Source organism: Rhinopithecus bieti, unplaced genomic scaffold, assembly GCF_001698545.2.
Source record: "Rhinopithecus bieti isolate Rb0 unplaced genomic scaffold, ASM169854v2 scaffold_38004, whole genome shotgun sequence".
NCBI lineage: Eukaryota > Metazoa > Chordata > Mammalia > Primates > Cercopithecidae > Rhinopithecus > Rhinopithecus bieti.
In genome coordinates, this window is record NW_016816095.1 from 786,412 (window position 1) to 804,189 (window position 17,778).

General features: G+C 39.6%; 1 protein-coding gene across 1 annotated transcript in view; it reads right to left on the minus strand.

Annotated features, from left to right (window-relative positions):
* The window catches only part of TRAPPC11 (trafficking protein particle complex subunit 11), a 57,085-nt gene that overhangs the window by 8,337 nt on the left and 30,970 nt on the right, over positions 1–17,778 (minus strand). Inside the window, exons 19-26 of the mRNA XM_017854336.1 lie at positions 13,553–13,708; positions 11,857–12,044; positions 11,255–11,403; positions 10,964–11,085; positions 10,277–10,396; positions 7,402–7,467; positions 7,135–7,291; positions 3,516–3,627 (exon numbers count right to left, since the gene is read on the minus strand). Coding sequence (XP_017709825.1) covers positions 3,516–3,627; positions 7,135–7,291; positions 7,402–7,467; positions 10,277–10,396; positions 10,964–11,085; positions 11,255–11,403; positions 11,857–12,044; positions 13,553–13,708 — 1,070 coding nt within the window. The remainder of the gene's footprint in view (positions 1–3,515; positions 3,628–7,134; positions 7,292–7,401; positions 7,468–10,276; positions 10,397–10,963; positions 11,086–11,254; positions 11,404–11,856; positions 12,045–13,552; positions 13,709–17,778) is intronic.

A 17,778-nucleotide genomic window follows, 5' to 3' on the forward strand; every position in this document is an offset into this window, starting at 1 on the left:
TTCACCAACTAGTTTCAAAGGAACTATGTTACTTATCCATTTCCCAAAACATTATTATTATTTTCTTTTTTTTTTTTTGAGACGGAGTCTCTGTCGCCCGGGCTGTAGTGTGGTGGCGCGATGCGATCTCAGCTCACTGCAAGCTCCACCTCCCGGGTTCACGCCATTCTCCTGTCTCAGCCTCCCGAGTAGCTGGGACTACAGGTGCCGCCACCACACACGGCTAATTTTTTTTTTTCTTTTGTGTTTATAGTAGAGACGGTGTTTCACCGTGTTAGCCAGGATGGTCTCGATCTCCTGACCTCGTGATCCGCCTGCCTCGGCCTCCCAAAGTGCTGGGATTACAGGCGTGAACCACCGCTCCTGGCCTTTTTTTTTTTTTTTTTGAGACAGTCTCGCTCTCTCACCCAGGCTGGAGTGCAATGGCGCAATCTTGGCTCACTGCAACCTCTGCCTCCTGGGCTCAAGTGATTCTCCTGCCTCAGCCTCCTGAGTAACTGGGATTACAGGAGCATGCCACCAAACCCAGCTAATTTTTGTATTTTTAGCAGAGATGACGGTTTTGCCATGTTGGGCCAGGGCTGGTTCAACTCCTGACTCAGGTTGATCCAACCTGCCTCAGCCTCCCAAAGTGCCTGGGATTACAGGCTTGAGCCACCGTGCCCGGCCTGGAAATAGTTTTGTGAAGTTAAGAACTTTTAAAATCACACTTCTGAATATTTCCAATTAACAAACTGTTATAACCCAGGGCCGCTGTGTGTTACCAGCGGCTGATAAGTCAGGAGGTGTGTGAGATGTCAGTCATGATGCACACCATTTAATACAGTGTTTGGGTAGCAAGGCTTTCTCAATTCAGGAACAATTCAGTGATTTACGTTATGACATAAATTCCTTAACTCACCGAGGATGGTTTACAGGCGGGCCCCAGACCACTCTGTTGTAACTCACTACAAGTATATGGTAGAAACTGAAGAACTAAAAGTATTTTACTATCAACAACATAGTGGTGCTCCAATATTTATGGAGCTGAAGTAATATCATGAAACTGTTCAATATTTTCCCTGTGATACAGTTAAAGTGGGAACTACAGGGGTGGTGCCAGGGAAATCCCTTGTGAGTCTAAGGGTGGAGCAGCTGACATGATGCGCAAACTATCACAGAGCAAAAGCAACAGGCAAAGCAGCTAAGCCTTCATCAATAATAAATGAATATATCTCTGTGGTAATACTGTAGTATGATGGAATAATTTAGCAGTGCCTTTAAAATGCTGTTTTGACACCACAAACAAATAAATAAAACTAAACATCAATATGGTAAATTCAGGAATGGGGAAAAGGCAAGTTTATTTACTTCTTAATAAAACTACCTATTTCTCCATTCTTAAAAAGTTTCTGCTTTGGTTTCTAACATGGTAAATATCTATGCATATAACTCACATAAATAAGCTGTTTAGGGTTCTCGATGATTTTTCAAAGTGTAAAGGTGTCTTGAGACCAAAAAGTTTGAGAACTGCTGCCCTACAGTTGTCTGTTTGTTTTCTGCCTTTGTCAGGTTTAGGTATGGGTGCTCTTCACAAACCAACCCAGGGAATTTTCCTTCTTGTTCTATGCTTTGCATATAATGTATAACGTGAAAACAATAAATCATACCATGTAATTACATATACTAAACATACATTCTTTGAAGGTAATTTCATGAATTTCCTCCAGTTACTGTTTTTATAGGTTAAAAAATTTTCCTTTAGTCAATTTTGATAATTTATAACTTTTTCGTGACAGCCATTACATTCAGATCTTCCTACTCATTATTCCGAGTTGTATAAACATTCCCTTAAAACTAATATCTTCTGCCAGGTGCAGTGGCTCACACCTGTAATCTCAGCACTTTGGGAGGCTGAGGCAGGTGGATCTCAGCACTTTGGGAGGCTGAGGTCAGGAGATCGGGACCATCCTGGCTAACACAGTGAAACCCCATCTCCACTAAAAATACGAAAAATTAGCCAGGTGTGGTAGTGGGCCCTTGTAGTCCCAGCTACTAGGGAGGCTGAGGCAGGAGAATGGCATGAACTGGGAAGCGGGGCTTGCAGTAAGCAGAGATTGCTCCCACTGCACTCCAGCCTGGGTGACACAGTGACACTCCGTCTCACAAAACAAAACAAAACAAAACAAAACAAAAGAACTACTGGCCGGGCGCGGTGGCTCACGCCTGTAACCCCAGCACTTTGGGAGGCCGAGGCGAGTGGATCACGAGGTCAGGAGATCGAGACCATCCTGGCTAACACAGTGAAACCCTGTCTCTACTAAAAATAAAAAATTAGCCAGGCATGGTGGTGGGCGCCTGTAGTCCCAGCTACGCAGGAGGCTGGGGCAGAAGAATGGCGTGAACCCAGGAGGCGGAGCTTGCAGTGACCCCAGATCACGCCACTGCACTCCAGCCTGGGTGACAGAGCGAGACTCTGTCTCAAAAAAAAAAAAACTAGTATCTTCTGACTCCTTTCTCATTTTATTGTTTTAAAATTTCTGAAAATAAGCCACACCAAGAGGATACACATGAATATCATGTATCTACTTCCCAGTCTAAGAAAGAAATTACAATGATACAACTGAACCTTCCTGCAGAGCTGCTTATATCCCCCTACCCCAAAGGTAACCCCTATCCTCAATTGGGTATTTATCATTTCTATGTATTTTATACTTTTCCAAATTATGTATGTAGTCCTAAGAAATATATAGCATGTTTTTCAAAGTCATATAAATGCAATTTATTCATATTTCCATCAGTAGCTTGCTTTGTTCACTTTACCTTAAGATGGTGATGGTGTAGCTCTGGTTCACTCATGTCATTGATATACAGTATTCCACTGTACGAATGTGCCACAATTTATTCTCTTTTCTACTGATGGGCATTTACCTTTTGTTTTCGTTTTTTTCCCCCCATTTTTTTCCTATTACAATCGATGCTGCTATGAACGTTTTTTTTAAAACAGGGTCTCGCTCTGTTGCCCAGGCTAGAGTGCAGTGGCACAATCTCAGCTCACTGAAACCTCCACTTTTTGGGCTCAAGTCATCCTCCCAACCTCAGCCTCCTGAGTAGCTGGGACTACAGGTGTGCATCAACAAGCCCGGCTAATTTTTGTATTTTTTGTAGAGACAAGGTTTCGCCACGTTGCCCAGGCTGGTCTCAAACTCCTGAGCTCCAGCGATCCTCCCACCTAGCTCTATGAAAGTGCTGGGATTACAGGTGTGAGCCACTGTGCCCAGCCCATGCACATTCTTATACATACACCCTTTGTGTACAGATTTAGTTTGGCTAAAATTTCAATAGCATATAAGTCACAAATTGTGACAAGCACAAATTCAGGTTTAATTATCTTTTTCAGCTTTGTGTTCATATCCACGTGACTTCTGCTCTTCAGAATGACAGAAACTCTCAAATATTAAGTGACAAAGATGAAAAAGAAAGGTATCAGAATAACAAAGACATTGAAGAAAAGACAGGATTGACATAATTTTTACCTTTTCCAAGAGATAATATAATGCCCGGTTGCTACTCCACCTTCAACATTTCCAAGAGATGGGCATCGAAGACAAAAGCATTCACTAGCACTCTCTCCAGTCTGTAAGACAACTACAGGGAAGAGCTTTTTACTCTTTAGGCAATGGTTTCATCTATGAAAGGAGAGTTTCACATCCAAGCAACAAAGAAAGAACATCTCACCCACTATATATTATTTGTAGAGACTTAGAAAGTAGGGCTCAGAGATGTTAAATGACTTTTTCAAGGTCACAAAGTCCACTGTTTTTGCTAATGTATCAATATTCCATCACAATAAAATCCAATAAGGCATCCGTGTATCTGCGAGAAAGTCCTAAGGAAACTAATAAATGCGAAAAGCTTTGAGACAGAATCAATATTTTATGGTGATTGTTTTTCTTTTTCCAGATTATTTCATGCCTCCAGAGTAAACACTTTGGGGTAGAGAAAAAGAAAATAGAAAACTTCAGTTACTCTTAAAGTACTCAAAATACCATTCCAGAAAATTGTGGCTTTCTCTGAGTAAACACATAGAGGTTGACCATCCCTAATCTAAAAATCTGAAACCAAAATGCTTCAAAATCTGAAATGCTTTGAGTGCCAACAAGACACGCAAAGGTTATTCCAAAAGGAAATGCATCCAGGTGTGGTGACTCACAATCTCACTTAGGGGGGCCAAGGCAGGAGGACTGCTTGAGCTCCAGGAGTTTGAGACCAGCCTGGGCAACACAGGGAGCCCTCGTCCCTATAAATAATTTTAAAAGTAGCCAGGTGTGGTGGTGTGCACCTGTGGTCCCAGCTACTTGGGAGGCTGAGGTGGGAGAATAGCTTGAGCCCAGGAGTCCAAGGCTACAGTGAGCCATGATCCTGCCACTGCACTCCAGCCCAGGTGACAGAGTGAGACCCTGGCTCCAAAATGAAAATACATTTTTTTTTTTAAAAGAGGAAATGTTCTTTAAAGCATTTCAGATTTCAGATTTTTAGATTAGGGATGCTCACCCACTAAGTATAATGCAAATATTCCAAAATCTGAAAAATCCAAAATCTGAAACACTTTTGCTAGCAAGAATTTCAGGTAAGAGGTACTCAGCCTGCATTACTAATAGCACTCATACCACCTCAATATTGCCTCACATGGCTATTCACCTCTGTGCAAGAATGCTTTCCTCCTGGTGAATACCACCTTTCAGCTCTTCAGAGCCTGCAATGTCTCACCTTTAGATGCAAGCAGGCAATAGTACTCATTTAATGGCAATTTTAGCAATCTGTGAGTGAAACTCCGAAGTAATAACAATAACAAAGGTTCTAAACATTAGGTTATTTTTAAGGTTTTCTAATGAAGAAGGTTGTGACAGATAAATGGAGTTCTGACTGTGGACAGATAACAGCAGTGAAAGGGAAAAAAGCTGGATCAACCTTTGCTTTAATTACTTTTAAATAATGTTAAAGACTTGGAAATGATATTGTAGCCCAGTAAATAAAATACATATCAATTGGAGCTTCTAGAGATCACCTTTTAAAAAACCTGGGCCATTCATATTAAACTCTACCAAAGTTCTCCTTCATTCTAAGAAGTTAAACAAAATGATCACAATGTTTATGAACAATTAACATTAGGGTCAATTTGCGAGAAAGAAGTGCTACACTGCTGGTTTTGAAGACAGGGGAAGGAGCCACATGCGGAGGAGTGCAGGTGGCCTCTAGAAGCTGGAGAAGGCAAAGAAACAGATTTTCCCTGAGAGCCTCCAGAAGGAACGCAACCACGCTGACACCTTGTTTTTTGGACTTCTAACCTGTAGAACTTTAATATAGTTGAATCTGTGTCATTTTAAGCCACTAACTTTGTGGTCATTTGTTACAGCAGCAGTAAGAAACTAATATACTGGAAGTTCAAGCCAGAGATTTAGTAAACACTTATTAGCTAAGTACTATGATGCCGGCGATATGAAGATGAATAAGACACAGCTCAGGTTCTAAGGGAACACACAGTCTAGTAAGGGAGACATATTTACAAATAAGTAATTGCAATATAATGTAAGTGTTACAATGTAGGTATGTACAAAACACCATGGGAGTAAAGAAGGAAGAGTACTTAGCCCTGCTTGGGAGGAACAGGAAGTTCAAGTTTACATGAGCCCTGAAGAGCTCATGAATCTCTCAGATTCAAGCCAGAGTTCAACAGCTTGAAAAAGATGAAGGTTTTGGACAAAAGTTCCAAATATATGTTCAAAAGCAGCTGGGGGCAATGTTGGACGAATGCCCTAAGTTTGTCTTGGTTGAAAACTGGGAGAGAACAAAGCGCAATAGACAGCCTCGGGGAGAGGCAGCTGGGAAGGTCAGCCAGAGCCTGACCAGGTGAGGTCCAGCGTGTCACAAACTCTAGTGGCAATATGAAAGGCAGGCTACGGAAGAGAATGACTGCCAAGGAAGAAAACAGTTAAGGGCCTACTTCTATAGACTAGGTGAGAGACATGGTGAGGATGGCGCTGAGAATGGAGATGAAAAGCTGGATTCAAAAAATGTACGGATGTGGGTGTGAAGGACGGATGTGTGTGTGAAGGAGTGTAGTTTTTTTCTGCAGTTTCCAGCTTGGATCAAGTGTACATACAACAACCCCTCCAACTGGACGAGGGAATGCAGGCAGCCTAAGGTCGTGTGGCAGCTGAAGACTTGCAGACAAAGAACAAGAGAACCAACGTCAGGATACTGGAAATGACCAACGCTGAAAGAAAAGGAATCAGCAAGAATGGACAAATAACCAGCTTCTGTTGAGCTGTTAGAAAATGAGCACTGAGTTAAGATATTTCATATTTTCTCATATATATTACTTAGTTATTTCACATACATCATCCTCTTTGACTCTAAGAAGTGACGAAAGGAACCAACCAAGTTCACAAAAGAGCAAGTGGTAGGGCTGAGAACCGAATCCAGTTCAGCCTGACCCTAAAGCTCATTACTCCCAATTAGCACAATAAGGAAAAAGGGAAGGAGACAGAAAAACAAAGTAGGACAGAGACAATGATTTCCAAACACACAAGAGAAAACCAAGTTTCAAGGAGAGATGAAAAAAAACTCATGAAGACATTGTGAAAGCAAAAGATATTATTAGTACTTTTTGAAACCAGAAAGGTGTTGTCCTGGGTTTCAGTCAGTCTTACAAATTGTTTTACTTGGGTGACTTAGAAAATTTATCTCCTACTTTTCTATATTTTCCAAAGTTTCTTTAATAAATACCTTTTCTCATTTCAAATTATGAAAAACAGTAAACATTGAGAGTCAATGAGAAAAAAATATTTAAAAAATTCAAAAATGAAAAAAGAATTCTTTTGGTGAAGTGCATTTTCAAAGTATAACTTCCTTAGAGTAGGAAAAAAATCTGACCTTTTAAAATCAGGTATACTCAAGCAAATGGTATTATAAATGACACTAATTCCACCCTAATTCCATATGCATTTGCTTTCACGAGTGCAGGTCTCAAGTTCCCTCACTTAGAAAAAGCTAATTAACTCTTCCATTGCAAGATTACACACACACACACACACACACACATGCACACATGCTGCTCCTGCTCTTTTAAGCGGGAATGAACCAAAGACTCACCATTGTCTACTTGAGACTCTAGCTGGTCCACTGTGGTCATGGATGGAGCAAGCTGGAGCTCACTGGAAACAATAGTGAGGGCCCAGGGTGAGGCACTTAAGAGGTCCGTCATCAACAGAAAGGGGATGTCAGCATAAACCCTTTCCAGGTGCTCAAACTGTCACAAATGAAGATAAAAGGTCTGTCGGGAATTACATTAATCCATTTTATCATTTCAGTCCATTTCTATAACCTAAATGATTTCTAGTTTGCCTTACAGAAACATACCTTGGTAGAAACAAATTTAACCGCAACATCAAATGGAAAGACTGTTTCAATTGTTACAGTTTCATCCTGCAAGAAAATGTAAAGGGCACATTCAATGGATTTTCTAAATCTTTTTATATAAAGTTTTAAAAAACACAATCTGTCACTGATCAATAAATAACCCCAAATTATACATACTAAGAAGTAAAGGCCTTTCTTTTAGATAACATTTGTGTTGAAAGAACTGAGTACTGTTTTTTTTTTTTTTTTTTTTTTTTTTGGAGACAGGCTCTCACTCTGGCAACCACGATGGAATACAGTGGCACCATCACAGATCACTGCAGCCTCGAACACGTGGGCTCAAGTGATCCTCCTGAGTAGCTGGGACTACAGGCACACACCACCATGCCCAGCTACCATATTTTATTTGTTTAGAGATGGGGTCTTGCTGTGTTGCTCAGACTAGTCTTGAACTCCTGACCTCAAATGATCCTCTTGCCTCAGAACCCCAAAGTGCTGGTATTAAAGCAGTGAACCACAGCACCCGGTTAAAGTGTTTTCTTACACATTATTTATCTCTGGATCTAATGAAGTAGGCAGGGCAGGCATCAACACCATTTTACAGAGGAGGAATCAGATGTTCCAAAAAGCTAGGGTCTTCCTTTTGTCTAAGTTCTTACTACACCTCAACTCAAAATGACTAATAAGATAATAATAATGTAATGTGACAGACACTGCTATCATCACTATACATGTATTATATAATGTTCATAATCACACAAGGAAACAAGTGCTATTATGATTGCCACTTTAAGATGAGGTCACATAGCCAGAAGGTAACAAAGGCATAGAAGCAGAACTATAATTGGCCATGGAGCCTACACTCTTAACCAACATGCTACATCTCCTTTCTAAAAGAGTCTGTTAGAAAAACAATGAGGGATGGGCATGGTGGCTCACATCTGTAATCCCAGCACTTTGGGAGGCTGAGGTGGGCACACTGCTTGAGATCAGGAGTTTGAGACCAGCCTGAGCAACATGGCACAACGCTGTCTCTACCAAAAATACAAAAAATTTGCTGAGTGTGGTGGTGCACACCCGTAGTCCCAGTTACTCAGGAGGCTGAGATAGGAGGATTGCTTGAATCCAGGAGGTGGAGTTTGCAGTGAGCCAAGATCGTGCCACTACACTCCAAGCTGGACAACGCAGTGAGACCCCATGTCAAAATTTAAAAAAAAGAAAAAAGAAAATAAAATGGGGTTATTTCATCTTTCAAAACAAATAACACAACCTCTTGGTAAGAAACCTTTAAAAAAGGTCATACTGGTTAAAAGCTCAGGCTGTAATGCCAGACAGAGCCAAATTCTAATCCTGGCTCAATACATACTTACCAGCTCTGTGACCTTGAACCTAATGATGTGACCTTGGGAAAGTTATACAGGTTATCTGAAATGCTTGGGGCCAGAAGTGTCTCCGATTTTTTGGATTTTGGAATATTTGGATTATACTTAACTGGTTGAGCATTCCAAATCCAAAATGCTCCTGGGAGCATTTCCTTTGAGTGTCATGCTGGCTCTCAGAAAGTTTCAGATTTTGGAAAATCTGAAAATCCAGAAAGTTCTGGATTTTGAATTTTCGGATTTGGGATGCTCAACTCATACAGTCTCTTTAAGTCCCAGTTTCATAATCCTCAGGGTTGTTAGAAAAACCAGATGAGACAATAGATATAATGTGCTGAGATTGGCACCCTTATCTCCTAAGTTACCATATAGGACTCTATGTATTATACCAGGCTATGAGAAATTTTCAACAGTACATTACATGCCTTCTTCTCTCCCACTTGGAAAATAGTAACAATTTTGAGATGGTTTTCTTTCCTAATGACTTGTAAACAGCCCACAGCCCAGACTCTGTGCAGTAACAAAACTACAAATCCCCAAACTGCTAGGCCTTCTGCTCTGCTGGGTTGAGGACCCAATTCCTAAGAGAAAACTAAGACAACATTACTGTCAGGACCAAGAAGATACTAAGTATCACAATGTTCTATTAACGAAAGAGAACATAAACATTATATACAGCACAGTTAAATCTATTTAGAAACATGGCCTGTTCAAAATCTCTAGAAACAGAAAAGAGACCAAAAAGAAATACAAAGACTTAGCAGTTGCCTTCGAGTTGTGAACTGTAACTGTGATCGTTTGTATTTTCACTTTTATGTGCACTTACCAAAACCAATTTTTACCAGTATTTTTTAATAACAGAAACATTTTTTTCAAAGGGAGACCTCCTTTTCTCCAGAACCTTCTATATATAAGTCAACTTACAGATTTTATCTCATGTGTGATTTGCTTGAGATCTCAAATCTGTTGATCCTCTATATGAAAAGCCATATAGGCCAGGCACAGTGGCTCACGCCTGTAATCCCAGCACTTTGGGAGGCCAAGGTGGACAGATCACCTGAGATTGGGAGTTCAAGACTAGCCTGACCAACATGGAGAAACTCCATCTCTACTAAAAATCCAAAAAATTAGCTGGGCATGGTGCTGCATGCCTGTAATCCCAGCTACTCGGGAGGCTGAGGCAGGAGAATCGCTTGAACCCGGGTGGTGGAGGTCGCAGTGAGCCGAGATCGTGCCATTGCACTCCAGCCTGGGCAACAAGGGCAAAACTCCATCTCAAAAAAAAAAAAAGCCACATAAGCCAATTTTCTGTTTAATGTTTGAGCAGTGAATGCCAGCCTCAACAAAACTCAACATAAATGATTTTTTTAAAAGTTTAATTAAAATTTATAACAGACTATAAGCACCCAAGCTGCTTATTTTATAGTTACACTAAAATAACACAGAATGGGACTACTCCACATATGACGCTTCATAAAGTAGTTATAAAAAATTACCTTGTGGCACTTGCAAACAATTTCTTTTTCTTCAGCCGTTGTATTGATCAGATAAGAAACATATACAAGAAACATTCTCGAACCCACTGTTCCACAGCGAACATACAACATTTTTTCCAGCTGTAACAAAATAAATGTTGTAATTTAATATTTAATTTTACAGATATTTCCTCTTGATACATATTCTAGGATAGTGTTCCCACCTTCTAGAGTTTATCTATACTAACTGGCTAAATTCCTTATCACTTTTACAGAACGTTACAATGTAACTGACCAAAGCTGCCACTGTAGACGAGCCCTCTGATTACACTCCAGCCACAGCATAAGGGTGGGATCATTACTACTGCATCTTTTAGAAATTATTACTCTCAACTTCCAAAACATTTTTGTATCTAGTTTGGAAGCAGAAGTTGACTGAGAAGTTACTGCACTAAGTTACAAACAATGGTTATTTTATTAGCCAACTAATTCATGTTAAGCATGTTTTCTAAATTCCCTTGCAGAAAAACTGCTTAAGACATTTTACACATTTAAGTATGTAAAATGTGTATGAAATGTTCATTAGTTAAATCACTTTTTCAGTCCAAGAATATGCTGTTAAAATGCTCTGAACTGTTAAAAACTCACTATATATTTAAAACTACAAACTAATCGATTTCCTCCTCAATCCCAGTTGACCAAGTTTACCTGTTCCCCTGGATGTAAGTCTCCAACAGGAATGTCAGTGAGTAAAGCTGGGTAGGATTCATCGCACAGTTCTGTTCCATGAAGAGTCACGTGAGTTTTCTGAGTTAAATTGGCATCCTGTCCTAAAAGAGTTAATAGTGGTTCTTCAAAACAAAGAATTCAAACATTATCCCAATAATCAATACTGTGTGAAGAGCACTATGCCATACCTTCTTTTAAACAAGAGTCCTAGAGTTGACATCCCTGATGCTTACTTAATGTTGGATCAAACTTACAAAAAGGAATGCTTACCTGGTTTTAAGCCAGCAGTGAGCTTCACATCTCTGATTTGGGTCTTTTCATGGGATTGAACAGTCACCACCAAACAATACATTTCATTAGTCAGAGCAGGGGGCTCGTGTCGCAGATGTACAGAAATGTTTGGAACTCTGGAAATGATCCTTTGAAAAGAAACTTTAGCTAAGTAACTGATTAAAAAAAAAAAAAAGCAAATAAATTATTTAAATAAAGTATTTAAAAGAAATAAGAGGCTGGGTGTGGAGGCTCAGGCCTGTAATCCCAGCAGTTTGGGAGGCTGAGGCAGGAGGATCGTCTGAGCCTAGGAGTTTGAAACAAGCCTGGGCAGCATAGTAAGACCCTGATCTCCAGAAAAAATACAAAAATTAGTCAGGCATGGTGGCACCTGGCTGTAGTCCCAACTACTGGGGAAGGCAAGGGTGGCACCTGCGGTGGGAGGATCGTTTGAGCTCAGGTGGTCAAGGCGATAGTGAGTCATGATCACACCACTGCACTGCAGCCGGGGCAAGAGAGAGACTCTGTCTCCAAAAAAAAAAAAAAAAAGCTAAAGAAATAAGAGGGTGACCTTTAATACCAGCTTAGGAAAGCAGACTCACATCGTGCTTGCCTGAATTATAATGCTGTCCCAGTGAACTTCATTGTCAGGTAGCTTAGGTCGCCTTTTGAAAGACCGAGCTGCCTGTAAGGCTTCTTGGGAGGAAGCAGCATCTCCTCCTCCTCCCTGCCAATTTAAAACCACACATCTTCCCGTCTCATTGCCCAGAGCAAGATCCACTGAAGTAATCTAAAAAAAAAAGTGTCAGAAATGCCATCTCGTATGTGCTTGTCACCATCCCCTCTCACCAAAATTACATCGTCGACGGCTAGACCATGGAGTTCATCTAGAGACCCCAGTGTGACAGAAGTCAGAACACCTGCTATTAAGGTATTACTCGGGCTGGGACAGAGACTAACTGTGCTCTGGGTTCCAACTTTAAACAGGTTTCACCTTTAAAACAGAGACAATAACCTGACTTTCTACTGAGAGGCTGATTGTACAGTAGTGTTATGATTTTAGCATCTGGCATAGTCCCTGATGTAACGAATGCTCAATTAGGGGTTGCTGAATGAAATAAATATTGTGATGGCTATGGATACATTATAACCTAATTTCTGATTCCACAAATATTTTTCCTGAAAATATTTATAGTATTAGCAATAAAATGCTTTATTAATTGAATACATGCTCTATTCAACTAAAACCATTAACAAAAGGACTCAAAATAGGCTTACTCACTATAATTTATGTCTGGTAAGTTTCCTTAGGCATGAAAAAATCAAATATGCAATTAGGGCATTTAGTCAAAATCATGAAGTTTTTTTTTTTTTTTTTTTTTTAATGAATAAGCAAACAATTCTGGATACTGGTGAATAATAAAATCAACATGTTCACAGAAACTGTTATGGGAACACTGGTAGTACAACTTTATAAACCATTTATCTTAGCAATGGTACCAAGTTTAGATTAGCTAACTAACCATTCCCATTCAAGTCATGAAAAACAAGCACTCAATGAGTGCTTACTGTGTGCTAATCACTATTCCAAGCAAGTTACATTAACTAGTTGATTTAATCCTCATGAAATCCTAAGAGATTAGTACTCTTAAGATCCCCATTTTACAGATGAATACACTGAGAAGACACAAGGAAGCTAAGTAACTGCCCAGGGCCACAAGCTAGTAAGCTAGAGAGCTGCAATTTAAACCCATACAGTTTGGCTCCAGAGTTTATGCTCAATAAAGACATTACCTAGATCCTATATTTCTAAAAGGCATTTCAATTATCTATACTATATCAATCTTTAAAATATATATGCTCATTTTTCTTTAAGAATATGTACTCAGTAATGTTTAAACATCAAAAGATATTCAGTCTGAATAACATAAAAAATCTATTTGCTATATTACATAATATACATTGTTTAAAACTCCTTAACTATGTAGTCATTAAAAACAAGATTGGTTTACGTACTAACAAGAAATAATATCTAGTATACACTATCAAGTGATAAAAGCCAGCTACAGTTTATTACATATATTCTCAATTTTTTAATTGAAAAAAAATTTATACCACAAATAGTTCACAGAAAAATGTCTGGAAGGAAACCTCCCAAACTATTATGAATGGTTTCCTTTAGGAAGTCCAGGTAGAAGATTTTCATTTTTTACTTAATAAGCTTTTGTATTATTTAAAATATTCTGATATAAACATACTTTTATCATTAAAATATTTTAAACAAATTTCATAACTAACCTCAATTTTCTTTCCCACATCTTCAGTTTTCGCAACAAACTTAAATAACAGTTTTCTTGTTTTACCAGGAACTAGGCACATCTTTCCTTGAGTTAGATTTTCTAAAACTTCACTTGCTTTGGATGCTTCTTCTATTACACAGAACTGGTTGTACTCCTGAAAGAGGTGAAGAGAGGTCATCAAATGTCAGATGTCTGCTAACACTAAATGCCGAGTGCTTTGGAGCTCATTTAGTTTTAACTCCACAAACACTGAAGCATTATGAAGGGTTACTTATAAAAGTATTTTTATGCCAAATAGAGGCGCTTATCCACTCACGACTGCCATAATAAAACAATTCACTACACATGAGCTGCTTTTTGAAAATATTTAGATACCTCTCTCCCAGAGAAACAGCTTGTTCTTTGTTGTGCTGGACACTACTGCTTATCACCTCCTTTTCTCGAAGAGCCTTTTTTTACTTGGCTTCTGTGATGCTATAATCTTTAGGGTTTCTCGTCCTGCTTAGTTACTTCCTGTTTTTCCCACCTGGAGTGCAGTGGCATGATCTCGGCTCACTGCAGCCTCAAACTTTTGGACCCAAGGGATAGTCCCACCTCAGTCTCGAAACTAGGTGGGACCATGGGCATGTACCATCACACTTGACTAATTTTTCTATTTTTTGTAGAGATGGGGTCTCACTATGTTGCCCAGGCTGGTTTCAAACTTCCTGGGCTCAAGTGATCCTCCTGCCTCAGCCTCCAAAAGTGTTGGGATTACAGGCGTGAGCCACCAAGCCCAGCCCTATTCCTTTGCTTTCTTTCAGGTCTTCATTTCTCTCTACGTTCACTTCATTGGAAAATGTATTTGTTTCCACATACACTACGTCATTGTTGCTAGTATCTCTCACATACAGTTGTCCTATTCTGTCTTATTTCCTTAATTACAAGCTTATATCCACAACTGTCTAGAGGACATGTCCACTACCACCTGAAACTCAGCATGTCCCAAAGTGAATGTGCATCTGCCTTCCCAGAAGAGAACAATCCACATAGATGAGTAAAGGAAGACATCGTTCATGTTTCTATCTATGGAATCACCATTCTCACCTGTTCAATAAATATCAAGACCTTTCCAAGAGCCATCTTCAATCCCAGCATATAAATTACCTTCATAGAAACTCTTACACAGTTCAAATTTTATACTTTCCCACTAATTTTCATTTCTATTCCATGCTTATAAAACCTACTCTACTTTTTTTCTTATGGTTTATATTGTGAATTTCTTTTCTTTTAAGACAGAGTCTCACTCCATCGCCTAGGCTAGAAATGCAATGGCACAATTTCAGCTCACTACAACCTCCAACTCCCAGGTTCAAGCAATTCTCATGCCTCAGCCTCCCAAGTAGCTGAGACTACAGGCACCCACCACCAAGCCCAGCTAATTTTTGTATTTTTAGTAGAGATGGAGTTTCACCATGTTGGCCAGGCTGGTCTCGAACTCCTGACCTCCAGTGATCCACCCACCTTGGCCTCCCAAAGTGCTGGGATTATAGGCATATGCCACTGTGCCTGGCCTGTATTTTGAATTTCAAATAAGATATATTCAGAGGCCGGGCGCGGTGGCTCAACCCTGTAATCCAGCAACTTGGAGGCCGAGACGGCGGATCACGAGGTCAGAGATCGAGACCATCCTGGCTAACACGTGAAACCCGTCCTACTAAAAAAATACAAAAACTAGCCGGGCGAGGGGGGCGCCTTAGTCCCACTCCCTCGGGAGGCTTGAGCAGGAGAATGCGTAACCTCGGAAGGCGAGCTTGCAGTGAGCTTAGATCCGGCCACTGCACTCAAAGTCTGGGCGACAGAGCGAACTCGCTCAAAAAAAAAAAAAAAAAAAAAAAAAAAGATATATTCAGAATATAATCTAAATTTAAAACAATGCTTATATTCATTTAGCATTTATTTTTTAATTATAGAATTTATGTTTTTGTTAAAAATAAAAAGAAAGAAAAGAAATGAAAATAGGGAAAAGTAAAATAAGAGTCCCCATACTTCAGTTGAGCCCAGGAGTTTGAGGCTGAGATGAGCTATGATCACATCACTGCACTCCAGCTTGTGCAAAAGAGTATCTTTTTTTAATAAAAAAAAAAAAAAAAGAGTCCTTGTTTTGACCCCCTAATTTTATAACGAACAAAACAAACGAACACACACAAAAAAACCTCTGCCCTTCTTCCCTTGTGGAGCTTAGATTCTAGTAAGGAAAACAGGTAATTTACCAAATAATCACACAGACAACGGTGAAACCACAGTGTGATTAGTACTACTAAGGCTATGAGAGCCTGGCTAAGTGATTCACTCATGTAAGTCAGGGGAGGCTTCCTTGAAGAAGTGATGCTTTTAAGTGAGAAAAGGCAAGGAGGAATGAACTAGTCGGAGAGGAGGGCAAACCAATTCAAGCAGAGGAAAGGGCATGTATAAGAGCTCCTGTCCTTCATTCATCCTATCCCCACTTTTCAGCCACTCTATGTACTCGGCAATGCAGATTTATCTATTTTTAAATGCCTCTTGTATCCCTAAATCTCCATGCCCAATACCAGCATCTTAATTCCAATACTTGTACTTTTGTATGTGGATTAATATAAAGAGCCTCTATTTGGCTTCCATGATATTGTTTCTATTTTGCTACTAGAATAAAGTTTCTTAAAACTTTAAGAATAAATTTCATGCTCTTGCTTTAAAATTCTGAAACTGGGCCAGGCATGATGGCTCACACTTATAATCCCAGCACTTTGGGAGGCTGAAGTGGGTGGGCTCCTTGAGCCCAGGAGTTCGAGACCAGCCTGGGCAAAAGAGCAACACCCCATCTCTATTAAAAAAAAAAATACAAAAATTAGCTGCGCATGGTGGCATGTGCCTGTAGTCCCAGCTCCTCAGAGGAGGCTGGAGTGGGAGGATCACTTGAGCCTGGGAGAGTAAGGCTGCAGTAAGTCAAGATGGAGCCACTGCACTCTGCCTGGGAGATAGAGTGCGGCCTGGTCTCAAAAAAAAACAAAACAAAACAAAAAAAAAACAAAAACAAAAAACAAAAAACCACACACACACACACAATAAAATAAAATTCTCAAACTGATTAGAGGAAATCCCTGGGTAAGGGTCTGAAGTTGAATAAAACATACTGATCTTCAGGTGACCCAGCTTCATTTAATCATTTATATTAGAGATATTTTTCATTTCTTATGAATCAAATTCTAATAAAACAGATAACATCGTTTCTCTATCACCATCCAATAAATAAAACACAGATAAAAGAATGAATAAATCCTGAGAGACATCTGTTTGCTAGCCTATCCCCGCTTAACTCTTCAAGGTTCCTTTAAGCCACCTGGCCTTATTTCCCATACTCAGCATTATAAACCCCCTGATCCAGTGAGGCTTGACTTCACCAGAAACACAGATTGTGCACTTCTGTTTCCATGCAGTGTTTTCTCATTGCCAAACATGTTCTCCCCTCCCATCTTTTGGACCTACTGTAATTTCATCTTCATTCTTGGAACTTCCTCCCTTTTCTCCAGCATGCGTACTACAGCTGTACTTCCTCCTTGCCTATACAACGTCATTTAGTCTTCATTACCTACTTGGACAATCTTTGATTCTGTCCTGGCCCTTGTCCCCAAAATGCCTACATTTTAATGAGGTCGACATATGCTATACTCAGATTCAGCATGTTAAGAATATCATAACTCTCAATAAATGCTTGTTGGTGAAAGACTCACTATACTTTCTGGGTAATCAAAAGATGATTATCTACTAAGTGAGATAATAACACTGTTGTAATGAAGTACTTGACAATATACTATATAATGCTTCAAATATATTCAAACGCAGGAAATATGATACGATCCCAATTCTGCAAGAAGAAAAGTTGCTCATATATTCGTGCCCAGAAAATGTCTAGGTTATTCAAGAAGTTAACATAGAGGGTGTGTGGGAGAATGGAGTGGAAAGACACACATTTACTTTTCACATTATATCCATCTATTCCATTTCAATTTTTTAAATATCAAACATAAATTAGTTTTATAACCATAAACTAGTAACATTAACTAATAATGCTGAAGTAGAATATAAACCAAATTATTTTTTAAATTTTATTCATAGGCCGGGCGCGGTGGCTCAAGCCTGTAATCCCAGCACTTTGGGAGGCCGAGACGGGCGGATCACGAGGTCAGGAGATCGAGACCATCCTGG